Below are 17,958 nucleotides of genomic sequence, written 5' to 3'. Positions count from 1 at the left end.
AAAAAAATACTTTAAACCTACCTTTTCATGGTTCTCTGTGAATGCACTGAGGAGCTAAAAGCGGAGCAAGATATTTTCTGATCTTTTTTTTTTTTTTTCTACTAAACCAGTAGGATAACCAGCAACCGGTTGCCAAGGTGCCTACGGATGGACTTCAACTTCCAACCTTTTGGTCAGCGTTAACCTTTTGCCCCACCAAGGAACTTCCCCTCATGCGCCAGACTCAAATCTGACCTTATAGGACAGAGTAGAACTGCTCCATAGGGTTTCCAAGGAGTGGTTGGTGGATTTGAACTGCTGACCTTTTGGACAGCAGCCGAACTCTTAACCACTGCACCACCAGGGCTCCAGATATTTCTCTGTTTCCTGTTACACCCACCAGGATCAGTTTTAGCTGGTTAAAAGCCATTCAATTTGCAGAAGGAGGGAATATATAGATAAAGGCTGGCTGGGCAAAGTTCAAGGATGAAAAACCAGGTTTGTGTGCGTGTGTGTGTGTGTGTGTGGGCGTGCGTGCACGTGTGCGCCCACGCACGGCTGAGGGGGTGGGGGGGATGGTGGTGGAGTTGTGTTCCCTTATGAAACTAATAATATGGAATATATTAACCGGAAATGCAGATTACAAAATGTCATCCGTAAACTTAATTGTGCAAAATATATACATACTCATGCATTCATATACACACATAGTAAAATAACTGGAAGACTGTTCAATTAAATGTTAACAGTGAGGGTTAGAATTAAGAGTAAGATTTTTAATATTATTTCTAAACTTTGATACAGTGAACATGTATTACTTTTGTAGTCAGAAACAAAGGCATAAAATGAAAAGCTGTATAACCTACGTGACCAGTCACTATTCACCTGTGACTCCAAACAACAAAAAAGTCATATTAACTTTTGCCATTCAGATTACAGTGGCCAATACCCCTCTTTCACTTTTACCAGATTTCCCACCCCTGGGGTTCTGGGAGCCCCAGAGGCACTTACATACTCCACAGTTCCACACTGGCTATCCCTGGTCTCAGATCCACCCTCCACTCTTTCTAGGGCGATTTGTTCCCTCACTGTGTACAGCTGGCATCTTCTCAGCTCCATCTGGATATCCTTGGGCTCCTTTCACCTTTGGCCACAGCCCTTCTCTTATTTCCCCACAGTCCTAACAGAGACTTATTTGTGCATAATAAGACCTTACTGAAATTTGGGGAAGTACAACACAAAGAATGGTTTATACTAGACTAGACTTCTCTCAGTGTCCCAGGTCTTCTTCAGGTCCTCCCCACTTTACTCCTAGCCACAGATCATTTCAAGTGCCAGCTCACCTCTACACCGTGGGAATCCTTTGAGAAATCCACTCAACCTGTAGTCCAGGGATCAACAGCCAGGAGGCCCCAGGAAAATAGGAAACATCTCAGTACAAAGCTTAATGCCTATCTACCACATCTTCATTTTCCTCACTTCCTGTTTCTAGACTAGTCTCTTTGCAGGATGTGTGACAGCGTGGACACCCATTTCCCACTGACAGGAATGTGCCAGTGTCTTAGTCCCAACATCACTATCTTGTGTTATTCAGTTCTAGAACACTGTATTAGAAATGGCAAAATGATCCTGGCCATGTCGCTGTGCTTCAGGTGTGGTCATCCCTTTTTGTATGTTGTTCTCCAACATGAAGTACATGTTCTTCCTTCATCTCTACTCTGCAACTCATGTAAACCATGACTCTTAGATAAGTAAAAATAGACAGGCATAAGGTAATCTAAATTGATACAGAGAAAAGTTTAGAGTTCCACAAAGAAGCACATGCAAAATTATGCTTTCAAACTGACTGCTCAGTTTGTCTCAAACTTTGTACTCTGTTTCATGAGGACTTTAATTTTTCCCAAGCAGGTATTAGCTTTACGTAGGCAAAACTAAAAGTCCCGCAATGGAAAAAGATATGACCTATCACAGCAGTGCTCAAAGGGTGGTCTCCTGATCAGTAGCATCAGCACCACCTGGGAACTGGTTAGAAATGCAAATTATGAGACCCCACCACAGACCTTCCCAATCAGAAACCCTGGGTGCAGGGCCCAGTGATTTGTGTTTCAATAGCCCTGTAGGTTCTGATGCAGCGCAAGTGTGAGAACCATTGGTCTATCAGATTCAAAAGTAAGCTTCCACTACTGTGAAGACGAAAAAAACAAAAAAGTTGGTAATATTCAAATGATGACTTTTTCATTCTCAGTACCTCATGGGATCCAAATCTCTTGAGATTTAGACTCAGCCAGGGTCACGCTGGGGGAGTGTGTGGTTAAATAACGACAGTAACAATCACTTAAATAACTCGTTTCATTGAAGTTAAATTTAAGAGCTTGAAGTTTTTTTAAAAACAAAGGATAGAATATAAAGTTTGATTTGGTTTATACAAGTAATAATTATTATAATCATTTATATGATCTGCTCACCATTTTTAATGCCCAAATGCCAGATTATTTAAAAATTACATATTAATATATATTAGATAAACTTTGTTCTTCATTTTATTTTGTTACATGACCATGGCTGTCTCTTCACAACTTAAAAAATTCCGACAATATGATCCTATTATTCTTCTACTACCATGGAGGGTATCTCTGAAACGGATAATTAAAGTGAAGCTACTTTATATCTTGCCTATTTTTACCTACACACAACTTATCTCAGGAAAACAATGTTGAAACTGAAAGTAACCTCTCCTCGAACCATCTAGTATAACATTCCTTTGTTATCACATATGCTATAAATTTCAGTAGAGGAAAAAAAAAAGCTCCAAAATGAAGTGGACAATACTAGAAACAAGCAAAAGCTGTTCATCACTAATTTAAGTTAGTAAGAATTGATAAAATGAGCTAAGAGCATCATCCCATTCTCCTGGTTTTGATGTTGTTGTTGTTAGGTGCTGTCAAGTTGGCTCCAACTCATAACGACCCTGTGTACAACAGAACAAAATACTGCCAGGTCCTGTGCCATCCTCACAATCCCTGTTATGCTTGAGCCATTGTTGAAGCCACTGTGTCAATCCATCTCGCTGAGGGTCTTCCTCTTTTTTGCTGATCACCTACTCTACTCTCTCGGTTTGGGGCCTATAATTTTCTTAAAATGCTATCTTGACATAGGTCGTTTTGTTTTTTTAAATATTTCATTGTGTTTTAAGTGAAAGTTTACACAGCAAATTAGATTCCCATTCAACAATTCATACACAAATTGTTCTGTGACCTCGATTACAATCCTCGTAATGTGTTAGCACTCTCACCATTTCCACCACACCTGCCTCCATTTCCATCCATCTAGTTTCCCCGCCCCTCCTTGCCTTCTCATATTTGCTTTTGTGTAAATGTTGACCGTTTGGCTTTATATAGTTGATTGTTTAAATGTGCACATTCTTCACAGGTGTTATTATTTATTTTATAGACTAATCTATTACTTGGCTGAAAGGTGACCTCCAGGAGTGGCTTCAGTTCCAGATTAATCTTGACAGTTTTAAGGCCTTGTCTAAACAGTGTTCCTTCCCCTTCTTGAGCAGCTGATTAAATCCATTTTCTGAACATTTTCTTTATCCGGTTCTCACACCCCTGAGTCCCACGACACACCCTCCCAATCGCCCCAGGGCCGGGTATGCAACAGCTAGGGACAGCCCCTGGAGCCCCTGAGCTTGCAGAATTATTCAAACTCCCCAAATCCCAGGAAGCCCACACACATCCCCAGCACTGACACGCACTTGTACACATGCAAACATAAAAATATATCCTTATACACTTCACCAGCATTTCCTCGGTATTAGTCTAATGTTCATCCATTGATTTGTGTTTACAGTGTGAGGTAGTATTCCAAAATCATGTTCTTCTATCTGCATGCCTGTCTCAAGCCTAATTAACAAATATATTTAAATACATGCTTTGGTGCAACTAAAAAAAAAAAAAAACAGTTGGTGAAGTTCCTCTGAGGAGCTGTCTTCTCATCAGAAGTTCTGAGGGAGCTCAAAAGTTTGTCTCCTCTAAGTAACTATTCCACCACCACACTGAAAAGTAACATTTCACAGCATGGGCGTTCTAAATCCATATATAGTCAAGGGACTATTTCTCCCACATCCCCAATCAACAGAGTTTCATAAACCTATGTTAAGCTTAATTATACACCACTATCCATTTTTATCCATTACCTTCTCCAGGGACTGATCCCTTCTGACAACATGTCCAAAGTGCGTAAGATGCAGTCCCACCATCCTTGCCTCTAAGGAGCATTCCGGTTGTACTTCTTCCAAGACAGATTTGTTCATTCTTTTGGCAATCCATGGTATATTCAATATTCTTCGCCAGTGCCACAATTCAAAGGCATCAACTCTTCTTCGGTCTTCCTTATTCATTGTTCAGCTTTCATATGCATATGATGCAATTGAAAATACCATGGCTTGGGTCAGGCGCACCTTAGTCTTTAAGGTGAAATCTTTGCTCTTCAACACTTTAAAGAGGTCCTCTGCAGCAGATTTACCCGATGCAATACGTCTTTTGATTTCTTGACTGCTGCTTCCATGGCTGTTGATTGTGGATCCAAGTAAAACGAAATCCTTGACAACTTCAATCTTTTCTCCGTTTATCATCATGTTTCTCATTGGTCCAGTTGTTGAGGTGCCATCCATATTGAAGGCTATGGTCCTTGATCTTCATTAGTAAGTGCTTCAAGTCCTGTTCACTTTCAGCAAGCAAGGTTGTGTCATCTGCATAACGCAGGTTGTTAATGAGTCTTCCTCCAATCCTGATGCCCTGTTCTTCTTCATATAGTCCAACTTCTTATATTATTTGTTCAGCATACAGATTGAATAAGTATGGTGAAAGAATACAACCCTGACGCACACCTTTCCTGACTTTAAACCAATCAGTATCACCTTGTTGTGTCCAAACAACTGCCTCTTGATCTACATAAAGGTTCCTCATGAGCACAATTAAGTGTTCTGGAATTTGAATTCTTCACAGTGTTATCCATAATTTGTTATGATCCACACATGCTTGGCAGACATCCACATCATGCTTGGCAGAGTACAGGATCAGCGGAAAAGAGGAAGGCCCTCAATGAGGTGGATTGACACAGTGGCTGCAACAATGAGCTCAAGCATAACAACGATTGTAAGGATGGCTCAGGACCGGGCAGTGTTTCGTTCTGTTGTGCATAGGGTCACTATGAGTCAGAACCGACTCGACAGCACCTAACAACAACAATTCATTACCTATGAGTTCTCTATGAGTTGGAATCAACTCCACAGCAATGGGTAATATGTTACCTTCATCACCAATCTGCCAGTTTGTCGTAATGTGGTGGCTTGCATGTTGCTATGGCGCTGGAAGCTGTGCCACAGATATTTCAAATACCAACAGGGTCACCCGTGGTGGACAGGTTTCAGTGGAGCTTCCAGACTAAGACACTAGGAAAATCTACTAGTGATCTACCTCTGAAAATTAGCCAGTGAAAACCCTATGGATCACAACAGAGTTTTGTCTGATGTATTGCTGGAAGATGTGCACCCTAAGTTGGAAGGCATTCAAATTACACAGTGGCCACAGCAATGGACTCAAGCATACCAATGATGGATCCGGCAATGTTTCATTCTGTTGCACATGTGATCACCGTGAGTTAGAGGTGACTCAAGGGCAACTAGCAACAACCGATTACTTAACAGAAGACCTAGCTCCTAAAGTCAGAGAAATCTGCATTTAGGTTTATGGAAAATCACAATTTTCTCGTCACAGTGGTTGGGGTTAACTTTATATTTGGCTGACTAAACAGCTCAATCAAATAGTTTTCTCAGAACAAAGGAAAGGTTTGACTGAAAGGTGAGTTCAAATATACTACTCTTTCAGAGGAGAGTCATGTGAAATTTTATTTGAATTTTTTTAAGTCAGAAAACAAAACATGGCCCTATATTCTCACCCTGTTAACATTAATAATAAAAGATCTATAATAATAAAGTGATATATGAACATGCTATGGAAATTGCAAGTAATATTGAAAAATCTCAATCATAAAGTAAAAATCTTCTCTTTATGAAGTAGAGGCTCACACTGCCAGCCATCAAGTCCTTGCTTTACAGTTGGTTGGGCTGTGCCCAGCTCTGGTGACAAGTGGAGACTGAGAGCCATCCTTTTTTTTTTTTTTCTGTCAAGCTGCATGCCCGAGCACTGGGCAATGTCCACCCACCAAAAAGGGGCACCATTTCTAATTTGTACAAAGGCACTCTTAGAAAGCCACCTTTTAACAAATTCTAAAAAGTTATGCATATACCAGGAAATATGCCTCTATTAGTTCTTTTTATTTCCACAAAGAAACCGTATGATACACACTATTCTAAACTTTCCTTCCTTCCTTCTGTCTCTTCTCCCTCCTTCTCTTTCTTTTTTTCTTTTCCCCCTTTTTATTTACTATATCTCTTGGGGATTAGGCATTAGTTTCTTTTCTTTTTTTTTTTTTTAAGGGTCTGTAGTATTCCATTGTATGGCTCTATCAAAATTTATTGAACTAGTTCCCTTTTAATGACTGATGGGCATTTACGCTGTTTCCAGGTCCTTTTGTGGAGGAGGTGGGGAGGACTGGGGCTATTACACATAATGCTGCTTTAATGAACATGTTTATATGTGCCTAATGGCATGGTTTTGTGACCATGTTTATAAAACAAATTCTTAGCAGTGAAATCATTGGGCCAACAGGCACAGACATTTTAAATTTTGACAGATATTGATTGAAACAATTTATGCCAGTCCTGGCTGTTACCACACTTGTTAATTTTTGCTAATATGATAGGTAAAATATGATATCTCATTTTTTATTTATATTTCTTTAAATATAAATGATGTTAAATGTACTTCCATTGGTCTGTGGCCACTTGCAATAGACTAATGTGTTACTTTAGCTTTTCTGTTAACTATGTGTTCATATCTCTTGCTCATTTTTCTGTTAAATTTTTCCTTTTTGTCTCACTGAGTTGTAAGATTTCTTTGTAAATCAAGACATGCAGTTCTTGTTGTTATTATATGTAGCAGATATGCCTTCTAGCATGTCACTTATTTTTTGATTTTGTGCATCTCATTTTTGTTCTACAAAAGTTTCAAATATTAATACAATGAGATTCATCAGTAATTTTCTTGTTGGCTTCCATGTATGTAGCTTTTAAATGACAGCTTTTCTAAAGTCTACCTAGTAAAGTTAAAAAACAAAAAAGTCTTGGACCTGATTTCAGCCTGTATTGTGTTCTTCAAGGTAGCACCTATCCTTGCATTGTGGTTTCTCTAAGGAAACACGCGATGGACAGGGAGATTTATGACAGGACCAGAGAATCCCATGGGCCTCTAGCTGTCACCTGACTTCTTTTGCAGTGAAGTGAGCTCCTTGGTAACAAACATGGTGAAGGGGAGGGGCTCTACCACTGTAGGAATCCACTTCCACAGGGCAAAGCCCTTCAGGAATTGTTCACCCTTTGTGCACAGATCTAGAAGCTACCTGAGGAGCCCTAACTCCCTGCCATGTTAATTTGAGGTTTCTGGACTTCTCTCTGATAATAAAACTCTTGCAGAATCAGGATTACCATGCCCTCTTCTAACAGTGGCACCTAGGCCAGAAGACCACTCCCACTAGGCCCTGTTGACAGACACAGATCATCCCTCCACAGTGTCCTCCTCCTCATGGCCCCGACCTGGAAACCAGCACTGGAGTAGGGCAGGAGAAAAAGTGTCTCTAGGTTGCTGCATTGCAGCCCTAATTTCAGGTACTTCTTCATACGGCAAAAAAAAAAACCTTCATATTTTGGGATGAGGGCACAGAAGGGCATGTTCGAGATGAGACCAGAAAGTTGGGAATTTCCTACTCCTCTGGATCCTCCCAACACCTTCATCCCATTGTCACAGTCTATCTTTGCCAGCACAGAATTAAATTGGACAATGGAAACCTGAGGTAATAAAGAATTGAAATGACACCAATTGCTTTCAAAAGGTGATTGCAAACAGCCTCAGCTTTTCTAGTAAAGTAACCTAGGACCAGAGAAGAACGTTATCTCACTGCGAATTGTTTGGTGCTATGAAAAGCAGCCATCGCCCTCATTCATTGGTTTTATTTGTTTTTGTTTTTTTAAATTAACTAATTTATTTATTGCGCTTTAAGTGAAAGTTTACAAATCAAGTCAGTCTCTCATACAAAAAGTTATATACAACTTGCTATGTACTCCTAGCTGCTCTCCTTCTAATGAGACAGCACATTCCTCGTCTTTATCCTGTATTCCCCATTTCCATTCAACCAGCTCCTGTCCCCCTCTTCCTTCTCATCTCACCTCCAGACAGGAGTTGCCCACATGGTCTCATGTGTCTACTTGAGCCAAGAAGCTCACTCCTCACCAGTATCATTACCTATCTTACAGTCCAGTTCAATCCCTGTCTGGAGAGTTGGTTCCAATCTTGGACTAACAAAGGGTCCAGGGACCATGACCTCCAGGGTCCCTCCAGTCTCAGTCAGACCATTAAGCCTGGCCTTTTTACGAGAATTTGAGATCTGCATCCCTCTGTCCACCTACTCCATCAGGGATTCTCTGTTGTGTTCCCTTTCAGGGCAGTGATCAGTGGTAGCTGGTCACCTTCTAGTTCTTCTGGTCTCAGTCAGCCTATCTGAATCCTTATCACCATTAAATTATTCTAAGGCAGGAGCTGCCACACCTCAAAAGCTCATCTTTGATGGGTACACAGCCTCTTAAACAGCTTCATAGCTGCATCACCAAGACACAATCACTGTTAGTTATCCATCCCAGAGTGTGCCAAGGTTTCTTCCTTGTAACCCTATTCCAGTACCAATTTCTGTTTTAGTGTCTTTTGGTTGCATGGAACATCAGCTGGTTCAAATTACCTGAGCACAAAATGGATTTATGTTAAGGATATACATGTGGACTTGAAACACAATGAAAATATATTCTGGAACTAAGGGAGTGAGTGCTAGAGACCACCTAGCTCTTTCTGTCACCTTCAGGGTATCTCTGTGTTTCTCTGCACATCTGCTCTGTCCTTAAGTATAGACTAACCTCCATCTCCTCCTCCACCTTCCCTTCTCCCTCACTCATCTTCCCATCTTTGCTCTCCCTCTTTCTCCCCTCTCCCTTGATTCTTCCTTCTTTTTACTCCTTGTGTTGTTTGGGATAACCATATCTCAATATCATTCTTTCAAATAGTTCTTTCAACTAAATGCACTATGAACAAAATTTAAATGGTTGCATTTAAATCAGAGTTATCTCCGCTCTACTGATTGATCCCTTTGCCTCACATGTATCCTCAGATCAGACGGATCTGGGAATCAGAATTCCTGTCTTCACAGCCTGAGGCTGACCCAGACATCCTAATGGATGGAAACATGGCCCAATGACCACACTCCTTATAGAGTCCTTATCTGTTACTCGAGTAACAGATATGAACATAATTCATTAAAATATAATTCATGCTATTTGGGGGTTTTATTGTAGGGTTTTTTTTTTCTTTTTTTGTAGTCAAGAAGGGTAAAAACCTTTGAAAAATCAGCCTAGTTATATGAAATTATTACTGTATAATAATCACTAATATCTCATGTTTAATTTCATTTCTTACAGGCAGCTTCAAAAGATGGTCCATGATATTAAGAACAATGAAGGTGGAATAATGAACAAAATAAAAAAGTAAGTTAAACTTCAGAGCACTATATAAACCTTATTATGTCAGCCTGTGCTAAGTGGAAGAAAAGAAACTTCTGTTACCTGAATGAGGGGTTGCAACCTCTCTTACTCATGGCGAGAGTCCATGGTGGTTAGCTTCATAGTCAGAAAACATGGCAAGTTATTGGAGTAGTACTCAGGGTACTTTGCTGTTCCTTCACACTACAGAGAAGGTGAGGTATGCCCATTGGATTTGTCCCAGAAAACATCAAAGCAGGAAAATCAGCTTCTATAATAATTTAGCTGAGAGTCACCAGGACACACACGGAGAAATCCAAATAAGTTACGAGAACACAGTGCTAGCTTCTACTGTCTGTAGGACGCCACACTGTTCTCCATATTTTCATCTGCTTTCTCAGTAATTGCCTTAAAATGGTGCTTTCAAGTGGTATCTGGAGGAGGAAAACTAGAATCCTCCAAATTCTGTATACCAAAAACTTCTTAAGTTTTTTTTTTAAGAAAATGGAAATTGTACATGCCTTCATTTACCATTCAAAATATAAGTCAAGAGAAAAGAGGAAATAATATTTTTAAGTCTTTAAGTTTTTGTTTTTAATGAAAGTAATATATGTTCAAAGGAGCCCTGGTGGCACAATGGTTGAGCGCTTGGCTACTAATCTAAAGGTTCGGGGTTCAAGCCCACCCAGATTCACAGAAGAAAGACCTTACAATCTACTCCTGCCCGTAAAGATTACAACCTAGAAAACCCTACAGGACAGCTCTGCTCTGTCACATGAGGTTGCTGTAAGTTGAAATCAACTCCATAGCACCTAACAACAACAATAGATGTTCACCAGGAAGAAAAAAAAGAGTTCAGAAATGCATAAAGTCAAAAGCTCCCACCTCTTCATATCCCACCCCAACCCACTCTCCAGAAACAGCCATTGTCCATTGTCACGAAACAATGTTATAAGCATGTATACTAAACACACATCAAAACACAAAAAACCAAACCCATTGCCATCGAGTCAATTCCAACTCACAGCAACCCAATAAGACAGAGTAGAACTGTCCCCTAGAATTTTCTAGGCTGTAATCTTTACAGGAGCAGATCGCCAGGTCTTTCTCCCTAGGAGCCATTGGTGGGTTCGAACTGCTGACCTTTTGATTAGCAGCCGAGCACTTAACCACTATGCCACCAGGGCTGACACACACACATACACTGACATAGATATAGCACATACCCATACACCTACACTTCACTTTTTCATCATGAATGGCATCAAACTATAAGCCACTATTCTACCAACTTGCTTGCTTTGTTTTACATAATGCTATGTCATAGACATCTTTATTTAAAAAATATATTTAGATACATAAAAATAAACCGTATTTCCTTTTGAACTGCTGATTGTCTAAATAAATGTATTAAAATTTAAAATTTATTTAATTGGTTTTATAATAGCAGACATTTTTCTAAGGGGCTAGGAGTTTGTCATAGACATCTTTATTTAAAAAATATATTTAGATACATAAAAATAAACCGTATTTCCTTTTGAACTGCTGATTGTCTAAATAAATGATTTAAAATTTAAAATTTATTTAATTGGTTTTATAATAGCAGACATTTTTCTAAGGGGCTAGGAGTTTAAAATGGTACAATTTTGGAGGACAATTTGATAATAACAGTGGAAATTTCTTTGACATTTTCTTCAGCTTGTTTTAATGGTCACAAATACTACTGCAATAAATATCCTTTGCACATCAATAAACTAAACTCCTGAAATGAAATTTAACATAACTATATAAAATTACTACTCTATAATAACTACCAATATTTCATGTTTAATTTCATTTCTTACAGGCAGTTTCAAAAGATGATCCATGATATTAAGAACATGTACCCTTGAAATTAAGATATGTGCCCTTAAAGTTTGGATTGATATTACCAAATTGCCCCCCAGAAATTTTGTACTACTAATAGTGTATGGTCGCTATGAGTTTGCATCAACTCTACAGCTACAGGTCATATGTATTCAGTAAAGAGTATTTTTGCTCTTTTTGATCTTTGTTAATCGTATAAGTAATAAGTTTTGGTGGTGTTTTTTGGACTAGAAAATGTGAATGAGTTTCAAGATGTGTAAGTCATCATCATCATCATAACATACTTAAAATGGTCTGCCTGTGGGCAGTGGTCATTTTATAGAGAAGACTTTTGTCTTCATATTTTGTTCTGTGGCTGGGAGAGGTGAGCGATTATTTTCATTTTAATGTTATTTCTGATACATATAGGATTTCATTCAAATAAGAGGACCCTGGGAGTCACTGCTATAATCACGAGAAATTCTAAATTGATTATCACGCAGTTGCCAATTTTGCAGTACACCAGTTTGTTCAATAGTAGGAAGCTGCCATATAAGAGGTCTATCTATCCCATGATCAGTCCTACTGTCAACAACCACAGCTTTCAAATTTTCTTGGATAATTTCTATTTCAAACATTCTGTCCTTTGTCACCAAAAGACTTTTACTTGACAAACCACGTTTCTTCTCAGTTTGGAAAATATGGCTGCTATAGTCATTTCTCTGGGTGAAGTCATTGGCCCTTTGATTCAAACTGATGTGCGGTTAAGCTGTCACTCAAACCCAGAGAACAGGTGCTACCTTGAAAGGAGGAAGCATGGTCGAGTACACTGGTTTCCTAACACAAAACCGTGACTGAGTCTCTACTGGTCCATGGCCAAATGAGAAAATATGGACCTTAAACTGTGTGCAACTGCAGCTCCTAAGCAAGACCCAAACCACACCTTTTATTCCCAGTTGGTCTTCAGTGGCCAACAGCTCTTTCTTGAGGCTGTCCTATATTCTAAGATTATGACCTTCATACATTTTTAAGTGTTAAGATATCCATTCTTTTCTTTTATAAAACGATGATAATAGTAGATAGTAAGGGCAGTCCCCAACTTTTGATGGGGGTTTTGTTCTTAAGACTCCATCTTAAGCCAGTTCTGACATAAATTGAATACCTCTTTTTTTTTTTTAAGTTTTCATTATTATTGCCTTTTATTATCAGTATCTTTATAAATCCCATCTTTATTTGTCCTTGGGTGTTGGAAACATTGCCTATAAACTTATAGATATATTTTAATACATAATACATATTACTAAAAAAAATTTTTTTTTTATTGCTAGTAATATAAGATGTATAAAAAAAGATGGCCATAAGTGCACTTTGTTGTAACTTGAATACCTCATAAATTGGGGACTGCCTGTAGTTGTTTGTGTTTTTTGAAATATTTCTGGCCCATGAATAGCCCTGAGCACCAGGCTCAGTTTTGTTTTTGTTTTTCTTCCTTACAATACCTTGGACAATCTGTCTGGACCTCATCATAGTTTTAATGATAGTATCCTCCCAGCATACCCTGCTGGCTAGCTATGAGGATTGAATGAAATAATAGATATGAGAGCCTACGGGGAAACAAAAAGCAGAATTTCCATATAAATATAAATATTGTTATTTTTGCAAAATTATAAGCCTGGTTTGTAAGGTTTTCACAATCAAACAAGAGTTTCTATGCTGCTTCCTGCTTCCCTCCCCTCCCCCCCTCCAGGAAATGAAAAATATTTGGTATATAATGATTACTTCATACACTGCTTCTATAAAAGAATATGATATTTTAGTTAAAAAGTTATTGGATATAGGCTTTATCACTATTTTAAATTTCATTAAGCAAATCATTTTAAATAAGATGGGTGGCTAGTATTAAAAAACAGAAATTTACTATAAGTCTTACCCACGTCACATAATGGAAGAGAAGGTGTTGTTAGAACTTTTTAAAGTCTAAAAAATGGGATACTCTTTTAAAATGTAATCTTAGTTTTCTTTTAACGAGTGGGGGAAATTATGAATATTCAGTATATTTTATATGTAGATAAAGATACTAAAGTGGTTTTTAGCATCGTTGAAACAGTTGAACTTCTAAGTAAGCTAAAATCACAATCCCCAACCTGGAGATGCTCACTGCTCATTTATTCAGCTTTTTTTTTTTTTTTTTAACGGTGCAAAAATAATTTCAGCCCAACCTCCAACTAAGTGCTCATTGTAATTAATTTCTTCTTGTTATTTAAAGCATTTGTAAACTCTTAAAATACAGTTTACCTTTCTGTCAACCAATGAACACTGTCTTCCTTGAACCTCTGAACTTACAAGTGCTCCAACATCTCAGAGCCCCTTCATTGTCTGTTTTTGCCTTAACTGAGTCCCAGCCACATCTTGAGCTGGGGAGATGAGAGGTGACAAACCTCAGGATTAATGGTTTCACTATATTTAAAATACATTAAACCTTTAAATGTGATAGATCCAGAAGAAGCTATTATTCTAGTAGTTGTCCACCTGTTATCTCTATAACAGTTTATGTTTATGAGCCTTGACAACAGCTGTCCTACCTACTGACTGTTTGTCTAATGGTTATTACCTACAGGCTGAAAGTTAAAGCACCTCCAAGTGTTCCTCAAAGGGACTATGCTTCAGGTAAGAGTGTTTCTAAGGTACTTTAATTCTTGATTAATTTAAATGTTCTATTTACTTCATGGAAGGAGAAGTACATTCTACTCATTTGAAACAAAAAGTGTCTATCCTAATTTTAAGAATGAGTAAATCTTTAGGCTTTTGACTATAATGGAGGTATAGTATTTGATTCATTCATCTATCCATCCATTTGTCTATCCAACTATCTATTGAACATTTATTAAGCATCATCCATGTGCTGGGCACACACAAGGTCTTAGGTAGAAATACAATGTAAAACAAGAATCATATATCATCTGTACACTCACAAAAGTTATAATCTAGAAGGGAAGACCCATAAACCCATTGCCATCCAGCCAATTCCAACTCGTAGCAACCCTGTAGGACAGAGTAGAACTGCCCCATAGGGTTTCCAAGGCTGTAAATCTCTCTCTTTTTTTTAAATTGTACTTTAGATGAAGGTTTACAGAACAAACTAGCTTCTCATTAAACAATACACATATCGTTTTGTGACATTGCTTGCCAACCCCATGACATGTTAACACCCTTCCCTTCTTGACCTTGGGTTCCCTATTACCAGCTTTCCTGTCCCCTCCTGCCTTCCAGTCCTTGCCCCTGGGCCGGTGTGCCCATCTAGTCTCGTTTTGTTTCATGTGCCTATCTAATCTTTGGCTGAAGGGTGAACCTCAGGAGTGACTTCATTACTGAGCTAAAATGGTATCTGGAGGCCATACTCTCAGGGTTTCTCCAGTCTCTGTCAGACTAGTAAGTCTGGGCTTTTGTGTGTGCATGTGTGAGTTAGAATTTTGTTCTACATTTTTCTCCAGCTCTGTCCAGGACCCTCTATTGTGATTCTTGTCAGAGCAGTCGGTGGTGGTAGCCAGGCACCGTGTAGTTGTGCTGGACTAAGTCTGGTGGAGGCTGTAGTACTTGTAGTCCATAGTCCTTTGGACTAATCTATCCCTTATATCTTTGGTTTTCTTCATTCTCCTGTGCTCCAGATGGGGTGAGGCCAGTGGAGTATCTTAGAGGGCCACCTATAAGCTTTTAAGACCCCAGACGCTACTTGCCAAGGTAGAATGTACATTTCCTTTATAAATTATGTTAATTGAACTAGATGTTCCCCAAGACCATAGTTCCTACAGTTTTCAGGCCAGCAATTCAGTCCCTCAGGGAGTTTGGATGTGTCTATGAAGCTTCCACGACCTTGCCAAGGCTGTAAATCTTTATGGAAGCAGACTGCCACATCTTTCTCCCACAGAGAGACTGGCAGCTCGAATCCCTGACCTTTTGGTTAGCAGTAAGCACTTTAACCATGGCTTCTTAGAAGGGATGACCAGATGATGTTAAATGTAATTCCAGTTCACTGTGATAAGGAAAAGTACAAAGTTCTATGAAACGATATAAAAAACCAAAATAAAATAAAATAAACCCATTGCCAAGTTCATCAAACTCATGGTGACCCCAGGTATTACCAAGTAGAACTGCTTCTTAGGGTTTTCTTGGCTACAATCTTTATGAAAATAGATTGCCACACCCTTCTTCTGCAGTGCTGCTGGGTGGGTTCAAACTGCCAACCTTTAGGCTAGTAGTTGAGCACAAACCACTTGTGCCACCAGTAACCTGGAAGTATATACAACAGCACCTAACTGAATCTGAGGTAGAGAATGGAAAGGACACTTAGAGTGGGGAAAGGAAGGTTTCTTGGATAGAGCTGCTATAGTTTAAATCGATAATTGTGGGTTAGTGAAAGAGAAAACAATAAATTACTGGTGGCATACGATCATCCCTGAGTTTAGCTCTGCAACCCCAATCTAACTAGGATCAGCTTTGGAGGTGGGGAAGGATTAGTTTTGAGATTGGTACGGTTTATGGCAGTAGTGACTGAAGTAAAATACCCAACACACTTTCCTTTTCTAGAAGATATGCCCTGGAAGGGTAAATGTAACATCTTTTCTTTCCTGGCACTAAGTATAATAATTTCCTGAATGTAGGCAGATTCTATGTAGCCCCAAGTGAAACCCACAAGGCTATAGACATCGTTGAAGACTCTACCTCTACAGGGCACCAGCTAAAACCAAATCACACCCTTAGATGATGATGACTTCTTTAACTGATAAAGATAGCAATTAATCAGATAATTGAGTCCCTTCTAGGCATGGATGAAATCTTATTGCACTGAGAAATGCTAACCAACATACCCAAGTCTAGTCACTGACCTATGGGCCACTTTCCATAACTCACCAGGTCATGGAGTATTTATTGACCCCCCCTGCCAATCAGTAAGCAAGTCTAGACAGTTGATCAGGGGATTCCTGCACAATTTGGAACTGAAAAAGAGGAATCCTTTCCTGGGCTTTAAAATTTACCTAATCAATAGGTTAAGGAAGCTGCTTATTTAACAGATGAAAGCAAACACATTCTTCTCCCCGAGTACCAAAAAGAAACGAAAACAAAGTACACTAAACCTATTAAACGGCCAAAAAGGTCCAATGGGAGAATTACGGAAACATGGAGTCTCGGGTTTAAAAGGAACTCCAAAGGCCATAGAGTCTAATCCCCCAATCCAGTGTTTAAATCCTACTCCTCCACCATGTACCCCCACAAACAGGGCCTAGTTTCTGCCTGGACACTTCCTATGATGACCTCATAAGCCTGCCTGTCCAGTTAAGGACAGACAGCCTGGCTGGATATAGAGATGAGATCTATCCCTTGTGGCTTCCTAATTCTGCCCCAATGGCCACATAGTACAAGTCTTCAAATATTAAAGAAAGTGGAACTAGAGTTGTCCTGTGCAACTTCAAAGGATTGAACTTAGATGTTAGGTCATTCGAACCTTCTGCAGGGTAAACATCTCCAAACGCTTCAGCTGTTCCACACATTCATTCGCTCAACACATATTTCAGGAGTGCATCCTATGTGACTCTCACTAGGCTTAGTGACTAGTGGGCAGTCAGATAATAAACAAGAAAACAAACAAATGAATATAAATTATTACCAAGTATGGTAACTGCAATGAAGAAAAATGATGGGGCACAGTGATACAGTCACTATGGAGTGAGGGAACCACTACCGTGATCAGGAAAGGTCTCTGGAAGAAGATGACATTTACTTCGAGTCCTGGGGGATGAGCAGGAATATTTATCACTTTGTAGATGAAACAACAGCACTGCAAATGCTGGACACAGATGTTAGGAGCTTGGAGTCAATCCTCTGAAACGTAAGTAGACTCATATATCTGACTTCAGGATGGACATGTCTTCTGAATGTCCCAGACACCTCATACTCACCTGAACTCATCATGCTCTCCTCGTTCATCTTCTCACCCAGGGCCTCTTGTCTTACTCTATTTGGTACTTGACTGAAACGCAGGTAGCATTCATCATTTATTCATCCTCTTGCCTAATCCAGGCACCTTGGGGGATTCTCCTTTTCCCTCATCCTCTGTAAGCAATTAGTTACAAAATCCTATTGATTCTATCTCTCAAATAGTTTTGCCCCTCTCTCTTTCCATTGCTACAGCTCAGATCCATATCATCTCTTACCTGTCTTAGTACAGACAAGCTCTAATTAGTGTCCTTAATTTCCAAATCCGTGTGGTCCTCTCCACCAGAGATATCTTTTTGAAATGCAGCTCTTTTCATGTCACACCTCTGTTGGAATCTTTTTTATGGCTCTATAACACCAATAAAAGAAATCGTAAACCACTAATCTTCCATTTGGAAACCCTACTGGAGTAGTCGTTAAGTGCTTCGGCTGCTAACCAA

The 17,958-nt window shown here is 39.2% G+C and overlaps 2 protein-coding genes across 6 annotated transcripts in view; one reads left to right on the top strand and one right to left on the bottom strand.

The window, feature by feature from the left end:
- BLNK (B cell linker) overlaps positions 1-17,958 on the top strand; it is a 91,875-nt gene that overhangs the window by 17,325 nt on the left and 56,592 nt on the right. For 3 of the 4 annotated variants that reach the window (XM_049856082.1, XM_049856081.1, XM_049856084.1), the window contains exons 2-3: positions 9,623-9,688; positions 14,145-14,194. In XM_049856082.1, the coding sequence (XP_049712039.1) occupies positions 9,636-9,688; positions 14,145-14,194 (103 nt within the window). In that variant the 5' untranslated portion in view covers positions 9,623-9,635. Of the gene's footprint in view, positions 1-9,622; positions 9,689-14,144; positions 14,195-17,958 lie in introns of those variants that run through there. The other variant, XM_049856083.1, reaches the window with a different exon arrangement.
- DNTT (DNA nucleotidylexotransferase) overlaps positions 1-17,958 on the bottom strand; it is a 120,869-nt gene that overhangs the window by 97,159 nt on the left and 5,752 nt on the right. For both annotated transcript variants that reach the window (XM_049856079.1, XM_049856080.1), the window contains one exon: positions 17,482-17,867. The gene's annotated coding sequence lies outside the window, so the exon portion shown is untranslated. The remainder of the gene's footprint in view (positions 1-17,481; positions 17,868-17,958) is intronic.

Source organism: Elephas maximus, chromosome 16, assembly GCF_024166365.1.
Source record: "Elephas maximus indicus isolate mEleMax1 chromosome 16, mEleMax1 primary haplotype, whole genome shotgun sequence".
In the NCBI taxonomy this organism is placed as follows: Eukaryota; Metazoa; Chordata; class Mammalia; order Proboscidea; family Elephantidae; genus Elephas; species Elephas maximus.
The sequence above is the reverse complement of the archived record's forward strand: the minus strand, read 5'-3'. Positions and strand labels throughout refer to the sequence as shown.